Here is a 20765-nt window from a genome sequence, read left to right on the forward strand (position 1 = left end):
GAGTGGGAGGTGGGTGAGCGCGCGCGCCGCCCGTCCGTCGTGGTTTCCTGGCTGCGCGCGGCGGTGGTGAAGTAGCTGCAGCTCTAGCAGCAGCTGCGAAGATGGCGGAGGGGTTGGAGCGTGTCCGGATCTCCGCGTCGGAGCTGCGAGGGATCCTGACCACTCTGGCTCCGCAGGCCGGGAGCAGAGGTGAATCGCGCCGCCCAGCTCCTGGGCCGGGTTTGCCCGCCCCGCCTCCCTCTCCTCTCCCTCCTCCCCGCTTGGTCCGCGGCGCTTCGGAGCCCCCGCCCCTTCCCTCAGCAGTGGGGGCGGGGGCTGAGGGCGGTCCCTTCGCCGCTTTACCAGCCCCAGGGCCTGTGTGGGGTCCCGCTCTGCCAGCTCTGGCCCCCTTCGGGAGATCCCAACCCGAATCCCTGCCTCCGCCCCCTTTCTTACCGCGAAGGTGACTGTTCCCCATTGCCCCATTCCTCTCAGACCAGCTGGTGGATTCCCAGCCGTCAGGAGACGCGGAAAGGAATGGGCTCTGGGGTCTGGTGGAGGCCTGGGTGTATCGTCCCCAGAGGAATCATCCGCAGGCCTGCTCCGTCATCTCTTTAGCGTTGGAGAGAAGGACCTAGGAAATTGAGGAAGGTTTGACAGCTTGGGACTTCCTTGCTGAACTTTTCCCCCCAAGGCAGGCTTCTGAAGGCTGCGCCACTGGAGGGATCCAGGACCTCAGAGAGTTGACTCTACTCTGGTTTGGCCTTGGCGTATGTGGGAGCAGTTTTTAATCAGAGAGGATGCTCAACTGGCAAGTTAAAGCCTCCAGCCACACCAGGAAAGCTCCAAGGAAGATTCTAGTGTCTCACCTCTTCTTTGTTAGGCAGTGGAGTTGTGTAAAAAGGTAGCTATGCTTCTGTAGACCTGTGGCCAAAGTCTGTGAAATTGGTTTTCATTGATCTACTGAATTGGATTATTCAGGTTGTTTTCTCTCTCTGCGCGGGAAAGTAGTAGCTCTCCTTCTTCTTTCCTCCACTTCATCTAATTTCAAAGGCTGCTGAGGGTGAGCTATTCTGGAGTTAAACTGCTTTACCTTTATTCATACTTACTGAAACAGTCTTTTAAACTTCTGATAATATTGAGGCAGTATGTTAAACTTCAGGGTTTTGTTTTTGTTTTCTGTTTTGTTACACCCATGAGTGTAAATGGAGTATATGATCTCTATTATGGGTTTGTTTACAGTGGTGTTTCTAGAACAACATTAGGATTTTCTGTAGCATTCTGTTTTGTGTACTCTGTAATCTCACTAATTCCTGTCACTTTCCCACTGAAATCTTTAGTGGCTCTTTGTAGTAGTTTCTCCGTTTAATAGATAAAGGTAACAGAAACGAAAAATAGATACTTGCTTATCTGTCATTCAGTAAGCTCGTGGAGCCTGGAGGGTGGTTTCTGAAGTCCTGTGCTCTTATTCTTCAGTGCCCCAGGCTTTGGTATTTTGACAGCATGTCATAATACTTCCATCATCTTCTAGGGAAAGCTCCCTTATGGAACTTTTTCCTTCTCATATTCCATCATCATAGTAGCAGTTAGCCTCAGTATTCTAATGATGATAGTCTGAGCAGTATTTCCTTGGAATGACTGCTGGCGTGCTGTTAGAGAGTTGGTGAGCATGAGTGAAATTGAAGATTGTGGAAGAAACTGCTTCCTGTTTGTTTCAATAGGAGGTATATGACTGGGTAATCGGTTTGCTGAAGAAGAGGATTCTCCTGGCCAAGTTCAGAAACTAGAATTGTAATGTTTTTTCTCCAGAGATGTCCCGAGCCATGCATTGTTATGCATACCTTTCTTATGCATACCTTTCTTTGTATGACAAAAGGACTTAGCCACCCTAGAAGAAGAAAAAACTAAGTGGATCCAATGGCTCTATGGTAGAGAACAGTCTAATGCTGAAATGGTTAGAAATCTTTTATTCTGACAGCAATAAGGGTAGTTTAGGGATCCAAATATAACTTGTGTAACACGTGATTTTGTTTTCCTGTTTCCCTATCCCAGGTGGAGATAGCGCTAACAATTAACACGTTGCGTACGGATCACGAGAATCTTCACGAGGGATTTAAACCCCGCTGTACGCAACATGTTAAGTTCTTAGCCATGCCAGTTCCTGAACAAATAATGTAAACTTAGTAGAATTTCTGCTGCAGAAATTTCCTTCCTTGTCCATCAATAATAGCATTTCAATATGTAATTCTTGCTTGACTTTTCTATTACATTACCAGAATGACATTTTTTCTCTTTCCCTCCACCTTTATTCTTTTCTTCTACTTTCCAACATCACAGAAAACATGAAGGAGCCCAGGCAGCGGAAAGATAACAGACGCCCAGATCTGGAAATCTATAAGCCTGGTCTTTCTCGACTAAGGAACAAACCTAAAATTAAGGAACCCTCTGGGAGTGACGAATTTAAGGATGAAATTGTTAATGACAGAGATTCTTCTGCTGTTGGAAATGGTACACAGCCCATTAAAGATATCTGCAAGGAACTGGACAACCAACAACAAAATGGTCCTATAGACCCAGAAAATATTCAGGCACAGGAGTCCTTCCCTAGGAATGTTGGGCAAGAGGATCGAAGTCTAAGAATTATCAAGCGAACAAAGAAACCTGACATGCAGATCTATCAACCCGGAAGGCGTTTGCAGACTGTTACCAAAGAATGCCGGGTAGATGAGGAAGAAATCCTCAACCAGGTAGAACAACTGAGAGTAGAGGAAAATGAGTGTAGGGGACATATGAAAGAGGAGGTTGTGAATAAACCAGACAAAAATGAGGCAGAAAAGAGCCTAAACGGTGACAGAGTAAGGGCTGCAAAGGGAGAAAAAGGAAAGAGGATTGAAAAGGGGGAGGAGATGAAGAAAGTGAACGATGACCTAGCACAGGGGAAGCCGGGTTCTGCAAAGCGCTATTCCCGCTCAGACAAACGAAGGAACCGCTACCGCACTTGCAGTACCAGCTCAGCTGGTAGCAACAACAGTGCTGAGGGGGCTGGCCTGACTGATAATGGATGCCGCCGCCGCCGCCAAGATAGGACCAAGGAGAGGCCACGACTGAAGAAGCAAGTATCTATGTCCTCAACTGATTCCTTAGATGAGGACAGAGTTGATGAGCCCGATGGGCCCAGGAGGAGCTCAGAAAGGAAGAAACATGTAGAAGGAAGTTGGTCTGGCCGTGGAGAGGGAGAGCAGAAAAACAATGGTAAAGAAAATCGAGGCACTCTTCGTGTCACTTTTGACGCAGAAACCATGAACAAAGATTCCCCTACGGTGAGATTAGCCAGGGAGGATGTGGATAGGATAAAGCCTGACAAAGGCTTGAGCATTCGGGGTAAAGGCTCTGAGAAGCAGGAGTCCAAAAACCTGAAGCAAGAACTTCGGGGTCGCGGGCGTGGCATTCTGATTCTGCCTGCCCATACTGCCCTCTCTGTCAATTCAGCCAGTTCTCCAGAGTCTGCACCTTTGGGAACTCGGCTTTTATTTGGATCTGGTAATAAGGGCTCTCGGAGTTGGGGCCGAGGAGGCACCACTCGACGATTGTGGGACCCCAACAATCCTGATCAGAAACCTGCTCTAAAGAGCCAAACTCCCCAGCTACATTTCTTGGACACTGATGATGAAATCAGCCCTACATCGTGGGGTGACTCACGCCAGGCCCAAGCATCTTACTATAAATTTCAAAACTCTGACAACCCCTATTACTACCCCCGGACGCCAGGCCCTGCTTCCCAGTATCCTTATACAGGCTACAGCCCTCTGCAGTACCCAGTGGGCCCTACCAATGGTGTGTACCCAGGGCCTTACTACCCAGGCTACCCAACTCCATCAGGACAGTACGTTTGTAGCCCTCTCCCTGCCAGCACCATGAGTCCTGAGGAGATGGAGCAGCACATGAGGAACATGCAGCAACAGGAATTACATAGGCTTCTCCGGGTGGCTGACAACCAGGAACTGCAGCTCAGCAACCTGCTCTCCAGGGACCGCATCAGTCCTGAGGGCCTGGAGAAGATGGCTCAGCTCAGGTATGGTGTGTTCCATGCAGGCTAGAGGGAAATGGGGATAAACTGGGGGTATATAGGCTGCTATATCTGAGGAAGGTAGAATCCTTTTAGGTAAGCCACTAGGTGTTACCTGCCTTTCATATTGATTTTGTGTGAGAGAGGCAGTTGGAAAAAGCAGAACAGAAAATTTTGTTTCTAGTCTTAGAAATGATGACGCTCCCCACTTCTTCTTTAAGAAAAAAAAAATCTTTTAAGAGAACATGGAATCTGGAAATGGAAAAGGAAAGACTTTCCAGAATGCCAAGAAATGAACAACATATAACTTGTGGTGAAGATCTTATTTCAGCTGTTAAATTTAGGTGGAGGCATATGGAGAAAAAACTACTTTCCTCGACATAACTGTCTTCAGAATGACATTCTGCTGTGCAGAATGGAAACTAGAATGAGTACTACCGTCTTTTCCCGAAAATAAGACGTAGCCGGACAATCAGCTCTAATGCATCTTTTGGAGCAAAAATTAATATAACACCGGGTTTTATAAGACCCAGTCTTACAGTAAAATATTATATAAGACACTGTTTTATGTAAGACCGGGTCTTATAGTAAAATGAGATTGGGTCTTTTATTAATTTTTGCTCCAAAAGATGCATTAGAACTGACTGTCCAGCTCGGTCTTATTTTCGGGGAAACACGGTATATCTGACAGCATTTTGGATTTCCACCAGGAAGATGTTTCATTTGCAGGTAGCTCAAATCGTGGGTTTAGCCTTTTATGTGGTATATTTGGAACTAGAAGTTGCATGTATTTTATTGCAGAGCTGAACTGCTGCAGCTGTATGAACGCTGTATTCTGTTAGATATTGAGTTCTCTGATAATCAGAATGTGGATCAGATCCTGTGGAAGAATGCTTTCTATCAGGTGATTGAGAAGTTCAGGCAGCTTCTCAAGGATCCGAATGTTGAGAACCCAGAACAGATTCGGAACAGACTTTTGGAGCTCTTGGATGAGGTAAACCATTATGTTTTTGCCCTCAGGATAAAGGCTTCAGCATCCTGTAGTTGTGATGAGTTTTTTATTACCTGAGATACCATGTTTTATAACAGAACATTGACAAAAAACTGTATGTTCTTTCTTGGATTTAGGTCTACCCTACCCTTGTTGCTTTCTTGAGACCGTAACTTAAAATTGGAGTTAGTTCTGAGCTTGAATGCTTTCTGAATGTCTTAGCCATGGGTAGGGGGATTGCAGAGGGTGGGGAGAAGAGTGAGCATGTGTTCTTTTCTTTAAAACCATGGAGAGGCTTATGCGATGAATTTCTCGTTAGTTGGTGGCCCCTAAATACTGTATATGCCTCCCTTTACATCAGATGGCTGAGCATTAGCAGAACTGTGAAAGGATCACTTGCCCCAGTTTCTGGTGGGTAGATTGGATCAGAACAGGCTGATTGAGCTGTATCGTTAATTTTTTTTCTTTTTATAGGGTAGTGACTTCTTTGATAGTTTGCTCCAGAAGCTGCAGGTTACTTACAAGTTCAAACTGGAGGACTACATGGACGGTCTTGCCATTCGCAGCAAGCCATTACGCAAAACAGTAAGCCAGTTTCTTTATCTTAAATTGATTCATCCTTTTAGTAAGCATCTATCTAGTGTTGGTTATGTGCTGGGCACTGTGCAGAGTGTTGAGAATACAAGAATGAAAGGTACAATCCAGTGGGGGAACAGACCCATCAAACCAATAATTATAATGTAATGTCGTAAGTACTACCATTATGGTGTATACAGAGTATTGAAGGGACAGAGGAAAGTGGATCTGATTTAGATTGATGGAGGTCAAGGAAGGCTTCTCAGAGACTATCAAATTGAGTTTTGAAACATGACTAGGAGCCAAAGGGGCAGTTTCAGTACAGGGCACAGTGAGAGAGAACCAGGTCTTATTGGAAAGGTGCAAGAAGCTCAGTATGCTGACATCTGTAATGTGGAGTTGGGCTGTATAGGAGGTAGAGCTAATGAAGTAGGAAGGGATAGATCAAAAACTCTTGTATGTCATGCTGAAGAATTCGGAGTTTATTCTGAAAGCAGTGAGGAGCCACTGACTGATATCCAACAAGTGGATATCATAGATTTGGTCTTATAACCAGCCACTCTGGCAAACAGTGAATTTGGGTATCAGTGGAGGTAGGGGAGTCAGGGTGTGGGCCTGAATAAGGTAGAGGTAGTGGAAGTAGAAAAGAGAAGGGATGTTGGAAAGATATAAAGGAAATAGAATTAAATTGCTGGCTGATTTGGTGTGAATGATGAGATTGGAGGCATGAGGAGTTTAGCTCATCTCCCAGTTTATGGCCAGGAGAGTGGCTAGGAAGGAAGAGGTTAGTTCAGTTTTGTCATGAGTAGGTGGAGGAGCTTGAAAATGAACAGATGGATAATCGGTCTGTCTAGAACTCAGAAGAAAGAGCTGGGCTGGTGATACGGATTCAGGTGATAATTGAAGTAGAAGTTGGGATACTGGGAAGGCTGGACAGAGAATTGGGGGGGGTCAAAGTTCAAGGTGGTGATGGGTAAAATTGTCAAGTGCTATAGAAGCATCACATGCTAAGATTACTGAAAAAGTGTCTACTGGATTGGATGACCTTATCACAAGTTTTTTTCATTGGAGAGGATGGAAGCCAGATTGTAGTAAATGAGAAGTGGGGCAGTAGATACAATGAGAGAGTAATATAGACTATTCTTTAAAGAATCCTGGCTGTGAGGGCAAGGAGGGGAGATGGTAGTTAAAAGAGAACATAGTGTCAAGAGAAGTTTCTTTGTTCTTAAGCTGGGAGAGACTTGAGTTTATTAGTATGTTGAAAGGAAAGGGCCAGGGGAAAGGAAGAGGTTAGAAATTCGTTGGAGAAAGGAGTGGATCTATGGAGCAGAGTCTTCCTCTTGCCTTTCATCTCCTTCTGATGAATTGCTGTGCACAAGTTCTTTTACTAATCAAGTATTTATTGAGTCCCTTCTACGTGCCAGGTGCCGTTCTAGGCACGCACAGTTCAGTTTGAACAAGAATACCATGATCCCAGCTCTTGGAGTTTCAAGTTTGATTAGGAGTGAGTGTAGATGTTGGATTAGTAATTGCAGATGAAATGACTCCTGCAAAGGATGTTGTTGGGGTATATACTGTGTAGAGACCTAGAGGGTCATGGAGGACTGAAGAAGTCACAGTTAAGCTGAGGCTGAAGACCTGAGACGTTAGCCAGGTGAAGGTGTCTGTGAAGATGCGAGAACTACAACATTCTATGGAGAGGGAGAGGTATATGTGAAGGTCCTAAAATAGAAAAGATCATGGTGTGTTAGGGGAACCAAGAAAAGCCACGTCTGACAGACAGAGAGTGAGGAGGCAAGTGGTGCTGAGGAGGTGAGCAAAGGCCAGGGCATCTAGGACTTCGTTCTGCAGAGAGCAGTAAGCCTTTGGTGGAATGTTTTTTCCTTCCTTTCATTGAGATAACAAAGTGCCTGTAGTATGGAAACATAACTAGTTTTCTTGATGCTTTATCAGTTAAATACCAAGAGTTCTTGGTGTTCATTCCTAGAGAGAATGTGTAGAATTGTCAGGATTCTGCAGGTGTATGATGTAGTGATATATAAGTTTCCTGAGGTGCACATTTGAGCTATGTGTTAGGAAGCTGACGTGCAGGAGCTAGTTATTTAGCTAGTAAGTGAACCTTCTTGGGGGTCATTATGTACTTCTCTTTGAAGCCTTGTTCTTTATTCAATGACATGGTAATTGTGTGTGGGGTGGAATGGAATATGTTATGAAGTGATGTTCCTTAGGGAGGTTTTTAGGTTGGGCACATGTGTTAGGATTGCTAAGGGTTTACTCTGTTGTTTTCTCACTGAGTGACAGATGCCAAGCCCATCATTGAGAAAACGCACACGCACACACATATATGTACTGCACAGTCCTGGCACATTCTAGGTGTCGGGTAAAGGATAACTTACTGTTTTAGGGAATTACTATTGTTTTGCAAAGGGGATATAATGCAGTAACACAGAGCAATGATATTAACAGTTTGAGGAGAGAAAGAGTATGATGGCAGGAAAAGAACAGAGTAAACAATTGTCTTAATATATATGTGTCACTTTATAGCTTGTAAAGAACAGTGGTACCTCGTTTTTTTAACGTAATCCGTTCCGGAAGACCGTTCGTGTTCTGAAACGTTCAAAAACCGAGGCATGGTTTCCCCATAGAAAGTAATGCAAAATGCATTAATCCGTTCCAGACCTTTAAAATCAACCCCTGAAGCTGCAAATTTAGTGTGAATTTTACTATCTAATGATACCATAGACCCATAAAATTTACAGTGTTTGTAAACCAAAATGTTTGTCATCGGACATGTTCGAAAACCGAGGTACCACTGTATTTTTATACTTATTCCCTCCATTTACCCTATGGCATAGGTAATTTCACATTTAGATGAAGAAACCGAGTCCCAAAGAGTCCCAAAGACCTACTTGAGATCACACAACTATTATATCGGGCATCAGGTCTCCTGACTTAGTTTCAGAATGGTATCTTCCATTTGCCTGAGATTCGAAATAAGAATGACATCCCTCTTCCTTCTTTCTCTGCCACTCTTTCTCAACAACTCTTTCATCATTGTTGGCTTTGGCTAGTCAAGCTTAGATTGAAAACTTTTTACTTTGTTGAGTAAATCTGCTTTGTCATTTCGACCCCATCCCTGTCCTTTGGGGTTGAAGGTAGCGTTTCTTGGGTGTGCTATTAACTGATTGTTTTTCCTGAAGGTAAAATACGCCTTGATCAGTGCCCAGCGATGTATGATTTGTCAAGGAGATATCGCTAGGTATCGGGAGCAAGCCAATGACACAGCAAACTATGGGAAAGCTCGCAGGTACTTCTTGTTCTCTTCCTTGTGTGGGTTTAAGCTAAGCCCTATTAAGAGCAATGGACAACCTGAGCTGTCTCCCATATGGGTGTCCTACAGGTGTCCATGTTGGTCTTTGTAGGCATACTTTACCACTCCGGGGTTACATCTAATACTCCAGCTTATGTCTTAAGTACTAAGGACTGTCAGGTGATGAATTGAGAAAGAGTTGATATGGTACTAGCATTTTTTTTTCTTACTCTATTTCTATTCCAGTTGGTACCTGAAGGCCCAGCACATTGCTCCCAAGAATGGGCGCCCCTACAACCAATTGGCTCTGCTGGCAGTGTATACGGTAAGAAATCCTAAGGACGGGAAGAATTTTGCAGGCAGTATCTTAGAAATATGGATTTTGATAGCATCAGCTCCTGGAGCTAGATTTCATCCGAATACTGTAATATCCCCTTCTGTCTCCCATCCTTACGCTCCTTTGTTACTGTTACTTTTTGAGGTAAATTGTCAGTGATCCCTCACTTCAGTTGAATCTGCACTTCCTCCATTTTGACTGCACTTAAGTTCCTAGGGGAATGCTCATGCTCCAGCCAACACCACTCTGTTTGACCAAGGCTTCTGCTCTGAATCTTGACTTGCTTCCCTTTCCTATCTCATTGAACTAGGTTACTTGTTTCTAAGAAGAAAGTGAGGCTTCCTTTACCTCTCCCCCTTAAAGTCCTCAACTAGCCCTGAGTGCTCAGATCCTTGTTTCCTTTCTCCTTCCAGATCATCCCCTTATTCCTCTTAGCTTTTCACCTAAGGAGTCTAGGCAGGAGCACAGTAAATGCCAAATCGTATCTCTCTGGATCTTACCAAGCTCCTCTAAATGTGGCTGTAACAGAGAGCCTTGGGAACTTACAGAGCTCCTAGTGAGGAAGCTGGATTGGAGGGGGAATGGTGAGGGCCAGTGGTAGGTACGAAAGGTTCAAGTTAAGAAGCAGCTAAACATGCTCATTAGCAGGAGAGTTTTCTTCATGCTATAAAATGCCCAAATAAGCAGTGTTTAAGTGAATGTTTTATTCCCCTTTATTCCACAAAAGATTCAAATAAATATGTAATATTTAATTATGGGTTGAAATTGTTGATTAAGAAACGTGGTTTATTGATACACTTCCTTCAGAATATAGAATCTGTCTTCACTTTTTACCTTTGTCCTATTCTCTTCGTGATTTTTTTCACCCGTCTTTGTAGCTATATTTTTCTCTCCCCTTTCTCCTTATCCATCGTCTAGTTTTCCTTCTTTCTCATTTCTTGTCTCCTTTTCTAGTTTTTCTTCTTTATAATTATTGAATGATATGTTTCTTGTCAATTAGAAAATTTAATTTTTTTCCCTCAATGGCTTTAAAAAATTACAGTAAAATTCACAAAATATAAAAGTAACCATTAATTATTTGTAGAATCCATTGGCATTTATTACATTAACAGTGTTGTGCAACCAACAACTCTGTCTACTTCCAAGACATTTTCATCATCCTAAAAGGAAACCCTTGTATCCATTACTCTCTATTCCTCTGGAGCCCAGCCTCTCGCAACCACTAGTCTGCTTTCTGTCTCTGGACTTAACCTATTCTGGATGTTTCATATAAATGGAATCATACAAGATGTGACCTTTTATATCTGGCTTCTTTCATTTAGCATAAAGTTTTTGAGGTTTGTCCATTTTATAGCACATACCAATATTTCATTTTTATGGGTGAATAATATTTCACTGTATGGATACAACCCATTTTATTTATTCATCAGTCAGATGCTTGAGTTGTTTCTACCTTTTAGCTATTGTAAACAGTGCTTTTGTGAAGTACAAGTATTTTTTTTATATGTTTTCAATTCTTTTCAGTCTGTACCTAGGAGTGGAATTGCTGAGTCATATGGTAATTCTATATTTAACTTTTTGAGGAACCACCAAACAATTATTATTTTTTAATTAAAGTTTATTGGGGTGACAATTGTTAGTAAAGTTACATAGATTTCAGGTGTGCAATTCTGTAACCACCAATCTATTATTGATAGTGGCTGCACCATTTTACATTCCCACCAGCCGTGTACCAGGGTTCTGATTTCTCCACAGTCGCTCCAACATGTTACTTTTTTTAATGACCAACTTAGTATGAGGTAATGTCTCATTGTGGGCCCCCCCCCCATTAGGGACATTTTATTTTTCTTTAATTTTTTTTTTAAGTTTTTTGATTTGTTTTAGGTTTATAGAAAAATGGAGCAGAAAGTACAAAATTCCCATGTACTCCTTCAATTCCCTCAATTTTCTCTATTATCATCTTGCATCAGTGTAGTACATTTGTTATAACTAATGAGCCAGTATTGATATATTATTATTAAAGTCCCTAGTTTACATTAAGTTCACTTTTACTGTTGTACATTCTGTGGGTTTGAACAAATGTTTAGTGACATGTATGCACCATTATAGTATCATAAAGAATAATTTCACTGCCCAGAAAATACCGTGTGTGCTACCCTCTTCTCTGTTCATCCTTCTTCCCTCCCTTGAACCTCTTGCAATCACTGCTATTTTTTCTGTCTCTATAGTTATGCCTTTTCCAGCATGTCATATAATTGGAACCATATAGTATGTGGCCTTTTCATATTGGCTTCTTTCACTTAGCAGTATACATTTAGGGTTGATTTTGTGGCTTGATAGCTCTTTTTATTGTTGAGTAATATTCCATTTTATGGATGTACCACAGTTTGTTTATCCATTCCCCTAATCAAAGGACATCTTGATTGCTCCCAAGTTTAGTAATTATAAATAAAAATGCTGTGAACATTTGTGTGCAGGTGTTTGTGCAGACATTAAGTTTTCAACTCATTTGGGTAAATACCAAGAAGTGTGATTGCTAGGTCATATGGTAAGAGTATATGTATGTAGTTTGGGAAGAAACTGCCAAACTGTTTTCCAAAGTGGCTGTACCATTCTGCATTCCCACCAGTAGTGGATGAGAGCTCCTGTTACTCTCCATCCTTGCCAGCATTTGGTGGTGTCAGCGTTTTGGATTTTGGTCATTCTAATAGGTGTGTAGTAGTATCTTGTTTTAATTGAATTTCCCTAATGACATATGATATGGAACATCTTTCCATTTGCTTATTTGCCATCTGTGTGTCTTCTCTGGTGCGGTGTCTGTTTAGATCTTTTGCTCGTTTTTAAATTGCGTTGTTTTCTTGTTGAATTTTAAGAGTTCATGTGTTTCGGATACCCGTTCTTTATCAGATATGTGTTTTGCAAATATTTTCTCTGTGGCTTGTCTTTTTATTTTCTTAGCAGTGTTTTTCACACAGCAGAAGTTTTTTAATTTCAATGAAATCTAACTTACCAACTTTTTCTTTTACGGATCGTGCTTTTGCTGTTGAGTTTAAGAAGTCATTGCCAAACCCACGCTTACCTAGATTTTCTCCTGTGTTAGCTTCTAGGAGTTGTATTATTTTGCATTTTACATTTAATTCTGTGATCCATTTTGAGTTAATTTTTATGGAAGGTGTAAGGTCTTTGTATAGATTCATGGTTTTGTATGTGGGTGTCCAGTTGTTCCAACACCAACTGTTGAAAAGATTATCCTTTCTCCATAGAATTGCCTTTGCTCCTTTGTCAAAGATCTGCTGACTATTTATGTGGGTTTATTTCTGGACTCTCTGTTCTGTTCCATTGATCTATTTGTCTATTTTTAGGCCAGTACAACACTTTCTTAATTACTATAGCTTTACGGTAAGTCTTGAAGTCAGATAGTGTCCGTCTTCCAACTTTGTTCTTCTCCTTCAATGTTGTGTAGGCTGTTCTGGATCTTTTGCCTTTTCTATATAAACTTTAAAATCAGTTTGTTGGTACCTATAAATTTAGTGAGTGTGAGATGGTACCTCATTGTGGTTTTGATTTGTATTTCCCTAGTGACGAATGATGTTGAGCATCTTTTCATATGCTTATTAGCCATTTGGAAAAATGTCTATTCAAGTCCTTTATCCTTTTTTTCTAATTAAATTCTTTGATTGTAAAATACACATAAAATGAAATTTACTATCTTACCCATTTTTCAGTAGTGTTAAGTGTACTCATATTGTCATGTAACCAATCTCCAGAACTTTCCTCGTCTTACAAAACTGAAAGTCTGTACCCATTGAAACAACAATTCTCCATTCTCCCCTTCTTCCAGCCACTGACAACCACCCTTCTACTTTCTGTCTCCACGAATGTGCCTACTCTACATACCTAATATAAGTGGAATCATACAGTGTTTACTTTTTTCTGACTGGCTTATTTTTTCACTTAAAATTATATCTCAAGGTTCATTCATGTTACAGCTTGTATTAGAATTTCCTCCTTCTTAAGGCCAAATGATATTCAATTGTATGTATATACCACATTTTGTTTATCCATTTATCTCTCAGTGGACACGTCCACTTTTAGGCCATTATGCTGCTGTGAGCATGATTGTACAAAAACTTCTTCAAGGTCCTGCTTTCAGTTCTTTTGGGTATATACCCATAAGGGGGATTTCTGGATCATGTGGTAATTCGATTTTCAGTTTTTCTGAGGAGAGCTCCCATTTCTTCATCTTTAAAATGGGACTAATAATTATGGGTGGTATCCTTAGGTTTAGAGATATTATCTATGAAGGGCTTATCACTTTCCTCATATTTAATTATGATTAATCAATGATGTTGACCTTGTTATTTATAATTTTTAAAAATAATTAGTAAGTAAGTTGAACATTTTCTTTCTCTAAAAACAAAACATAATTGGCTTTTATATTTTATGAGGCTCTATATTCTTTTTCCCTCTGGTGAGTACTTGGCTCTTAGAGTATCTCTGTAAGGTATATAGTACTTTGCAAGAAGAGATCTGTGATATAATTGCCATGGTTTCCTCAATGGGTAGCATTCTGGTTTTCTTATGGAATTCCTCACAGCTTGGGGCACTGGTTGGGAGAGATAGTAGGGTTTCTTGGGTCAGCTGACTTAGCCTGGGAGTCAGGAAGAGAATTGGTTGACAGTGTGTGTCTGGCCTCTTTCCACAGAGGAGGAAGCTTGATGCTGTGTATTATTATATGCGCAGTTTAGCTGCCAGCAACCCTATCCTGACTGCCAAGGAGAGTCTCATGAGCTTATTTGAAGAGACCAAACGAAAGGTGAGTGGGAATGCAGGCAGAATCACTCCTTCCCAGAGGAATGTTTCTCGTAGTGCTTCTGTGTCCTTAAGGGAACGACTAATAATGTCCTCAGGGGGTCCCATCAGGCTTGCTGAGGGTAGTCATTCAGTCCCTGTGTAGAACCACTCATTTTTGGGAGAGCTCTCGGGGGCCCTTGAGTGTACATATATGTTCCATAGCATCTAGTTTACAGAATTAATAACTTTTACCAGACAAAGCAGATGATACTCTGCTACCATGTAACTGTGGGAAAGTCTTTATTTTTTACAGTCCTTGGGCAACAAACTCAGTTGAGGTGAGCGCTTCTCTTTATTAACTGAATCCCAGGAGAGTCTGAGCTTTTATGTTTGTATGTTGTACAGGCAGAACAGATGGAAAAAAAGCAACATGAAGAATTGGAACTGAGCCCTGACCAATGGCGGAAAGGAAAGAAGTCTACTTTCCGGCATGTTGGAGATGACACTACTCGCCTGGAGATCTGGATTCATCCATCTCATCCCCGGTCCTCTCAGGGCACTGAGTCTGGGAAGGATTCTGAGCAGGAGAATGGGCTGGGCAGCCTGAGCCCCAGTGATGTAAGTTCCTGAGGGTGCTGTTACGAGCAAGACTAGCAAAGTACCTGTGGATACGTGTACAGTGCTCTGGTACATGCAGCTATGAGGCGCTGCATAGTCGTTTCCCAATAATGACAGGGAAGGGAAATCACTCGGGCTCCTGGATGTTCTTCTGGTCCATCCCCTCCACCTACACTTCTTTATCTTCATTGTGCGCTTCCATCTCTCACCACTATGTGGCACTGTAGAATTTAGTAAAAGTAGTTTCTGAATGAAGATTTACTTCGTAAAATAGTGCTGCTTTGGGTTTGGAGTTACCAATATGGTGCTTTAAGATTCTGTGTGGGATTTGGTGAAGCTAGGGAGAGAGAACATAGTATTGGGAGGACTGTAAATGCTGGTTCATTGTGCCTTGAGAGTAAAATTCATAGTGGAGTGAGTGGTGGGATAAGCTAGCACCAGCTCTTGAGGGGTCATGCAATAAATCATTTGATCTTTATGCTGAAAGTAGGAGGGAGCTATTGAATGCTTTAAAGAGTGAAATAACATGTCAGATATGTATTTTAGAAATGTAATTCTGGCTGCTTGTGAAAAATTTGGAGAAGAGTAAGACGAGAAATAAGAAGAGTAGGAGGGTGCTACAGTAATCCAAGATGTAAAAAGCACCTGAACCAGGAAGTGGCTTTGGAGAGGAGGAGAAGTGAACAGATACAAGGTGTTTTAAGGAGGTAGAATCCAAAGGATTCGATTGGACATGGGGAGCTGAGGGAGAAGACAGAGTCAAAAGTAGCACCTGGGTTACTGGCTTAGAAACTGGGTGGATGATGGTCCATTCCCTGAGATAAGGAATAAAGTTGGTTGGTTTTAGTGGAGTTGGTTTTAGGAGAAAGATGATGAGTTTAGTTTTAGACACGTTGGAAATTCTATAGGACATTGAAGTGGAGAGTTTTAGAGGCTAACAGATACCGTAAGCTGAGGAAAGTGGTCTGGGTCAGAGATGAAGATACGTATTTGAAGACATCCTCTTACAGATGATAATGAAGTCACGAGAGTTAATTCAGTTATTCAAGGAGAAAGCACAGAATAATAAACAGGTGAAGAGCTAAGAAAGAAAGGAGATAGATGGCAGGGAAAGGTCCTTGCAGAGGATGGGAATGGAATAGGATCCAGAGCACAAGTGAAGTGATTAGCCTGAACGAGGGTGCATGATCCCTATTTTCTAATGCTTGAGAGAAAGGAGGAATAGGTAATTGGGGATGCAGGGAAGTTTGTGAGTGTTGTAGGAGTACGATGAGGGACGGCCTTTTTGATGTTTTCTATTTTCTCTTTGAAATTGGAGGCATGATTTTCTGCTAAGAATGAGTCAGTGGTGGGATAGGAGAACTTGTCCTATGTGGTTTAATTTAAAATTTCCTTTTATCTTCCTGTATTTTTAGTCTTTAGCTGTTTTCTGAATGACTTATGAAGTAGTTATTGCTTATAAATGAAACTGTCAACTTTCTATGTGCTGTGGTGTGCATGGGGCCCCAACATGTTAAGGTGCTTCTGAGGAGTTGCTGCTGTAGTAGAATCCTTCACTGCTGCCCTCTTCTAGTTTGAGTATTACAGTTGCTGGAAACCTATCTGAAAAAGAGATAAATTGTTCTATTGGATTATCCCCACTATCTAACAATCTTTAAAATGAAAGCAATAATGACAGTGTGAGGAAGCATTTTATTGCTTTCTTTGGCGTTGGCCTTACAGTTGGGGAGTATCCCTCATAAAGGTCCTAACTAATCTTTTATAGATCTCTTTCTTCTATGAGGTGTTTATTTATTTACTTAAGTTCTGGTTTTTTGTTTTTGTTTTTGTTTTTAATTGGGGAACAGTGTGTTTCTCTCCAGGGCCCATCAGCTCCAAGTCGTTGTCCTTCAATCTTAGTTGCAGGGGGCGCAGCCCACCATCCCATGCGGGAATTGAGCCAGCAACCTTGTTGAGAGCTCGCGCTCTAACCAACTGAGCCATCCGGCCGCCCCTATTTATTTTTTAAGTAGTGTGTTCTTAAGTTTGTGTGTTTATTCTTATTTCCATCTCAGAGAAGGCATTTTTAGCATGTGAACTATCATTGGGTCAATTACAATTTTATTAATTATTTTATTTTTAATTATACAAATAACATAGGAATATATGTTTAGTAAAAATTTCAAATAATTACAGATGTATGTAAAGTAAAATGTGGTGATTTTTTTTCTAAACTATTTGTGAAGCTTTTTATATATTTTCAGCCTATACATAATCCTTAGGTAATTCCTTCCCTTCATTTCTTTTAAATTTACATCTGTGAGTTTGGGGTTTAGCTCTAGACTACCAGCACTTGAGGAAGAAGTCTGCAGTTTCATAGCTCTTTGTTTATCCAGTCAGGAAAGCACACTGCCTTTTTTACCTGCTTTCTCAGGCCCAAGTCAGCTTCCCATACATATATATATATATATATATATATATATATATATATATATGGATATATATGGATATATATGGATATATATGGATATATATGGATATATGGATGTATATAGATGTATATATACATACACATATGTGTATGTATATATATGTATATATATGTATATATATGTATATATATATATTTTTTAATAAGAACTCAGCTTGCTTTCTCTGTTCTTGGAACATACAGTTGATGAGAGTGGGGATTTATTCACATATGTTTACGTGATTAGGCGTTGGGGATACAGAGATGAAAACTACAGAAAAATGTTCTTTAACCTCAGGGAGCACTCAGTCATATGGGGAAGACAGAAACATAAATAATGTGATTATAATGCAGTGTGCCACGTGCTGTGATAAAGGTAAACATGAGAGGCTGCGGGAGCACGCAGTTAGCACACCTAATCCAGGCAGAGTTAGGGAAGGCTGGGATGAGGAGGCATTTTGCAGCTGAAGGATGACGTAAGGGCATTTCCATTCCGAGGCATGAAAGTTTGAAAGAGGCGTGAAGGCTTAGGAAACTAGTTCGTATGGCTGGAGGCTAGGATGTGAGAAGTGCTCTTGCTAGAGCCTTGAGTCATCCTTTACCCCTTCCTTCCCTGTACCCCCACATCCAGTCAATACCAAGAGCTGTTGAATCTGCCTCCTGAACATCATTTGACTCCATCTTCTTTTCTGTTTCCACTGCCACCATCCTAGCCCACGCCATCATCATTCAGTAATCCACGGACTATTGAAAGAAGGTCCCAATGGCCTTTGCACATTTATTTCTGCTCCTCATTAGGCCTTTCTTTTTAGACAGTAACCCAAATGAGCTTCAAATTACACATTTCTGATCATGTCACTTCCCTACTTTAAAGTCTTTAGTTGTTTCTGTTGGCTCGTACAGTCAGGTCCAGAATCCTTAACATAGTCTCAGGGCCCCACATGGTTTGGCCCCTGCTACTGCTAACCTTTTATCTCTCTTCCCCTCTTTGTTGTTCTCTGGCTGTACTGGCTTCTTCCTTGAAGGGCCTGGGCTCTTTTCTGGCCGTTTGGCTGTTGCACATTCTCTCTGCTTGCAGTACTTTTCTCTCTTTATCCAGTCCCATTCTTAGCCTTAAATTTTCAACCTAAATCTCACTTGCTTCTTCCCGGGAAACTTCCTGATCCCTGAGCCTGGCTATTTTCCCTCTGTAATATCACATTTCTTATTAAGTAATTTTAGGTGCACTTCTGTTGTAGTTAGTTAAGATCTCTCCTTGCTAGAGTCACAGCTCTGTGAGGGTAGGATTCATATCTAGTTGTTCACTGCTTTACCCCCAGTGCCTGCATATAGAAGATTCTAAATAAATCTTAGTTGAATATATAAATGAGGGGAGGAACAGTGGGGGATGAGGCTGGAGAAGATAGGAGGGGGCCAGAGCCTCATACATATTGAGAAGTTTGCATTCAAGCATTGAAGAGTGTAAGCAGGGGGTTCGCATAATTGTGTAATCACTTTCTAGTCTTTCTAGTATTGGAAAGATTTTTTGTTTTTTTAAATGGAATTTTTTAAATTGCAAAAGTAACCCCAATTCATTATATCTAAATCAAACAAAAATGTACTTAAAGTTTAGAGTGAGAGTTGCTTGTATTCTTGCGTTCAGAGACACCACTGTTAACTATTTGATGGAGGTCCTTGCGGACCTTTTTGTAAGCATTTGTAAGTGTGTATTTATGCATACATGCCTACAGACACATGAAATATATTTTTTAACAAAAATGGGATTATACTATATATACCAATCTGCAGTTTTGCTTTTTTACATTATTAGTTGGACATACAGTCTATATATATGTCTTCTGCTGTAACATAACACATTTCTAAAAATCACTGTGCTATGCAAAATCACACAATAAAAACCACAGAGCTTATGAGAAAAATGGGGTTAGGAGAGCAACACTCAAAAATTTCCACAGTGTCATATTAAAAAAAAAAGCTATGAACCTAATAAAACAGTCGTACAATTTTATACATGTCCATTGGTTAAGAAATAACATAAATACTGTCTTGAAAAAAACATGAAGTTTGCCCGTAGAAGTGGGATTCAGAGGGTTGCAGCTTGTGAGTTATTGTGAAGTGGTGGAAGCACTTCGTTATTATTTGATACTGGATGGGCAGGTTTAATACCAGATGTGGACAGGTGTGGCTCAGGACACGGGTTCACATGTGAACTGTGGTAGCTGGTAAATGAGTGTTTTATGTATTCCTATGCGGCTCAGTTCAGCTGGGTGCAGTTTTCTGTGTTCACCTGGTGTTTCTCATGAACAAAATCATACATAAATGTAAAATTTGTGTTGTGCTCATATTATTCCCTAATATGGTCACAATGGAACAAATTCTCAATTTCAAAACATTATTGTAAAACTGACTGTTTTTCCACTAAGAATACCTTTTCTTAGTACATTCTTAATATGGCTGCATGATATACCATTATAAAGATGTATGTCATTTATTTAACTTATGTGTGTAATTTAAATATTTGCTGTGCATTGCTTGTTCATTTCAGTTGTCCTTTTTGGGTGATTAGCCTTAATAGGAATTGCTCCTTTGACAACTCCCAGAGAGTTTCTAGCACAAACTACTAAAATTCAGATCCATGAATAAGAAACAGAATGTTTGGCTTCAGATGGTTGTTAGTAGTGATAGTAAATTCCCAACTAGTTTGTTCTCCCTTTGCCAAGCATGGGCTTTGGATCTCTCTCTGAATGGCTGCAGGAAGTTAGCTTGTGGGTTGTTGGTTTTCAGCCTTGAGATGTGGTTTGGGTTGAACATGCAACCTGGAGAGGGACTGCCAACCTCAACTGTTAAGTGACCTCCTCTTAAACTGTTAAGACTCCCATTTAAACTCTACCCCTGCCAGATAGGCCACTCAAATTCAATGTCACCAGAGTTCCAGGCATTCTTTATTTCTCCCCCACCCCCATACCCCCCCCACCCCAGTCCAAGCCGTTGTTTCTCAGTCTAGTTGTGTAGGACACAGCTCCCTGGTCCATGCTGGTGTTATGAGCCTTGCGCTCCCCCCCTCCCCCCCGGCTGAGGCAGTCGGTTGCCAGTCATTGGTCGGCAGCTCACAACAGCTCATGGCAGCACACAGTAGCCGGCAGCAGCACACAGCAGCCTGCCGGCAGCTCACTCCGACCTCCGGCTGCTCACGGCAGCCCAGCTCCAGGGAGAGCTGTTCACATTCTTAGCTGTAGAGGGCACAGCTCACTGGCCCATGTGGGAATCGAACCAGCAACCTCGGCATTGGGAACATGGGGCTCCCACCACCTGAGCCAGAGGGCCAGCTGCATTCTTTATTTCATGGATGTGCCTTCTGCTATGCTTAGCTCCCTTTAGCAATCAGAAAAGGGTAATGCTTAGCAAATGAATTGTTGCTGGTAGTCAATGAGTTATTTAAGGATATTAAATTATAGTATCAGAAAAATAACTTTCACACTGAAAGGTGAAGGTCTCTGATGGAACTGCTGAGGATTTTTTCAGACTTGATTGCTTTATTAGCATCTTGAATAGAATGTCACACATATCTGTCTATTGGGGAGAAATGAGCAAATGAGAATGGGAGCTGTTGATAAATATTTGTCTCTCCAACTTTAATTAGAGTTC

The 20765-nt window shown here is 41.3% G+C and overlaps 1 protein-coding gene across 3 annotated transcripts in view; it reads left to right on the forward strand.

Annotated features, from left to right (window-relative positions):
- Positions 1-56: 56 nt before the first annotated feature.
- SMG6 (SMG6 nonsense mediated mRNA decay factor) overlaps positions 57-20765 on the forward strand; it is a 188621-nt gene continuing 167912 nt past the window's right edge. The window contains exons 1-8 of one of the 3 annotated variants that reach the window (XM_019755458.2): positions 57-189; positions 2317-4051; positions 4847-5039; positions 5511-5621; positions 8813-8919; positions 9169-9247; positions 13965-14075; positions 14459-14671. In XM_019755458.2, coding sequence (XP_019611017.2) covers positions 102-189; positions 2317-4051; positions 4847-5039; positions 5511-5621; positions 8813-8919; positions 9169-9247; positions 13965-14075; positions 14459-14671 — 2637 coding nt within the window. In that variant the 5' untranslated portion in view covers positions 57-101. Of the gene's footprint in view, positions 190-301; positions 884-2316; positions 4052-4846; positions 5040-5510; positions 5622-8812; positions 8920-9168; positions 9248-13964; positions 14076-14458; positions 14672-20765 lie in introns of those variants that run through there. The other 2 variants (XM_019755460.2, XM_019755461.2) reach the window with 2 other exon arrangements.

The sequence above is a fragment of the Rhinolophus sinicus genome, linkage group LG15 (genome assembly GCF_036562045.2).
Source record: "Rhinolophus sinicus isolate RSC01 linkage group LG15, ASM3656204v1, whole genome shotgun sequence".
Lineage (NCBI taxonomy): Eukaryota > Metazoa > Chordata > Mammalia > Chiroptera > Rhinolophidae > Rhinolophus > Rhinolophus sinicus.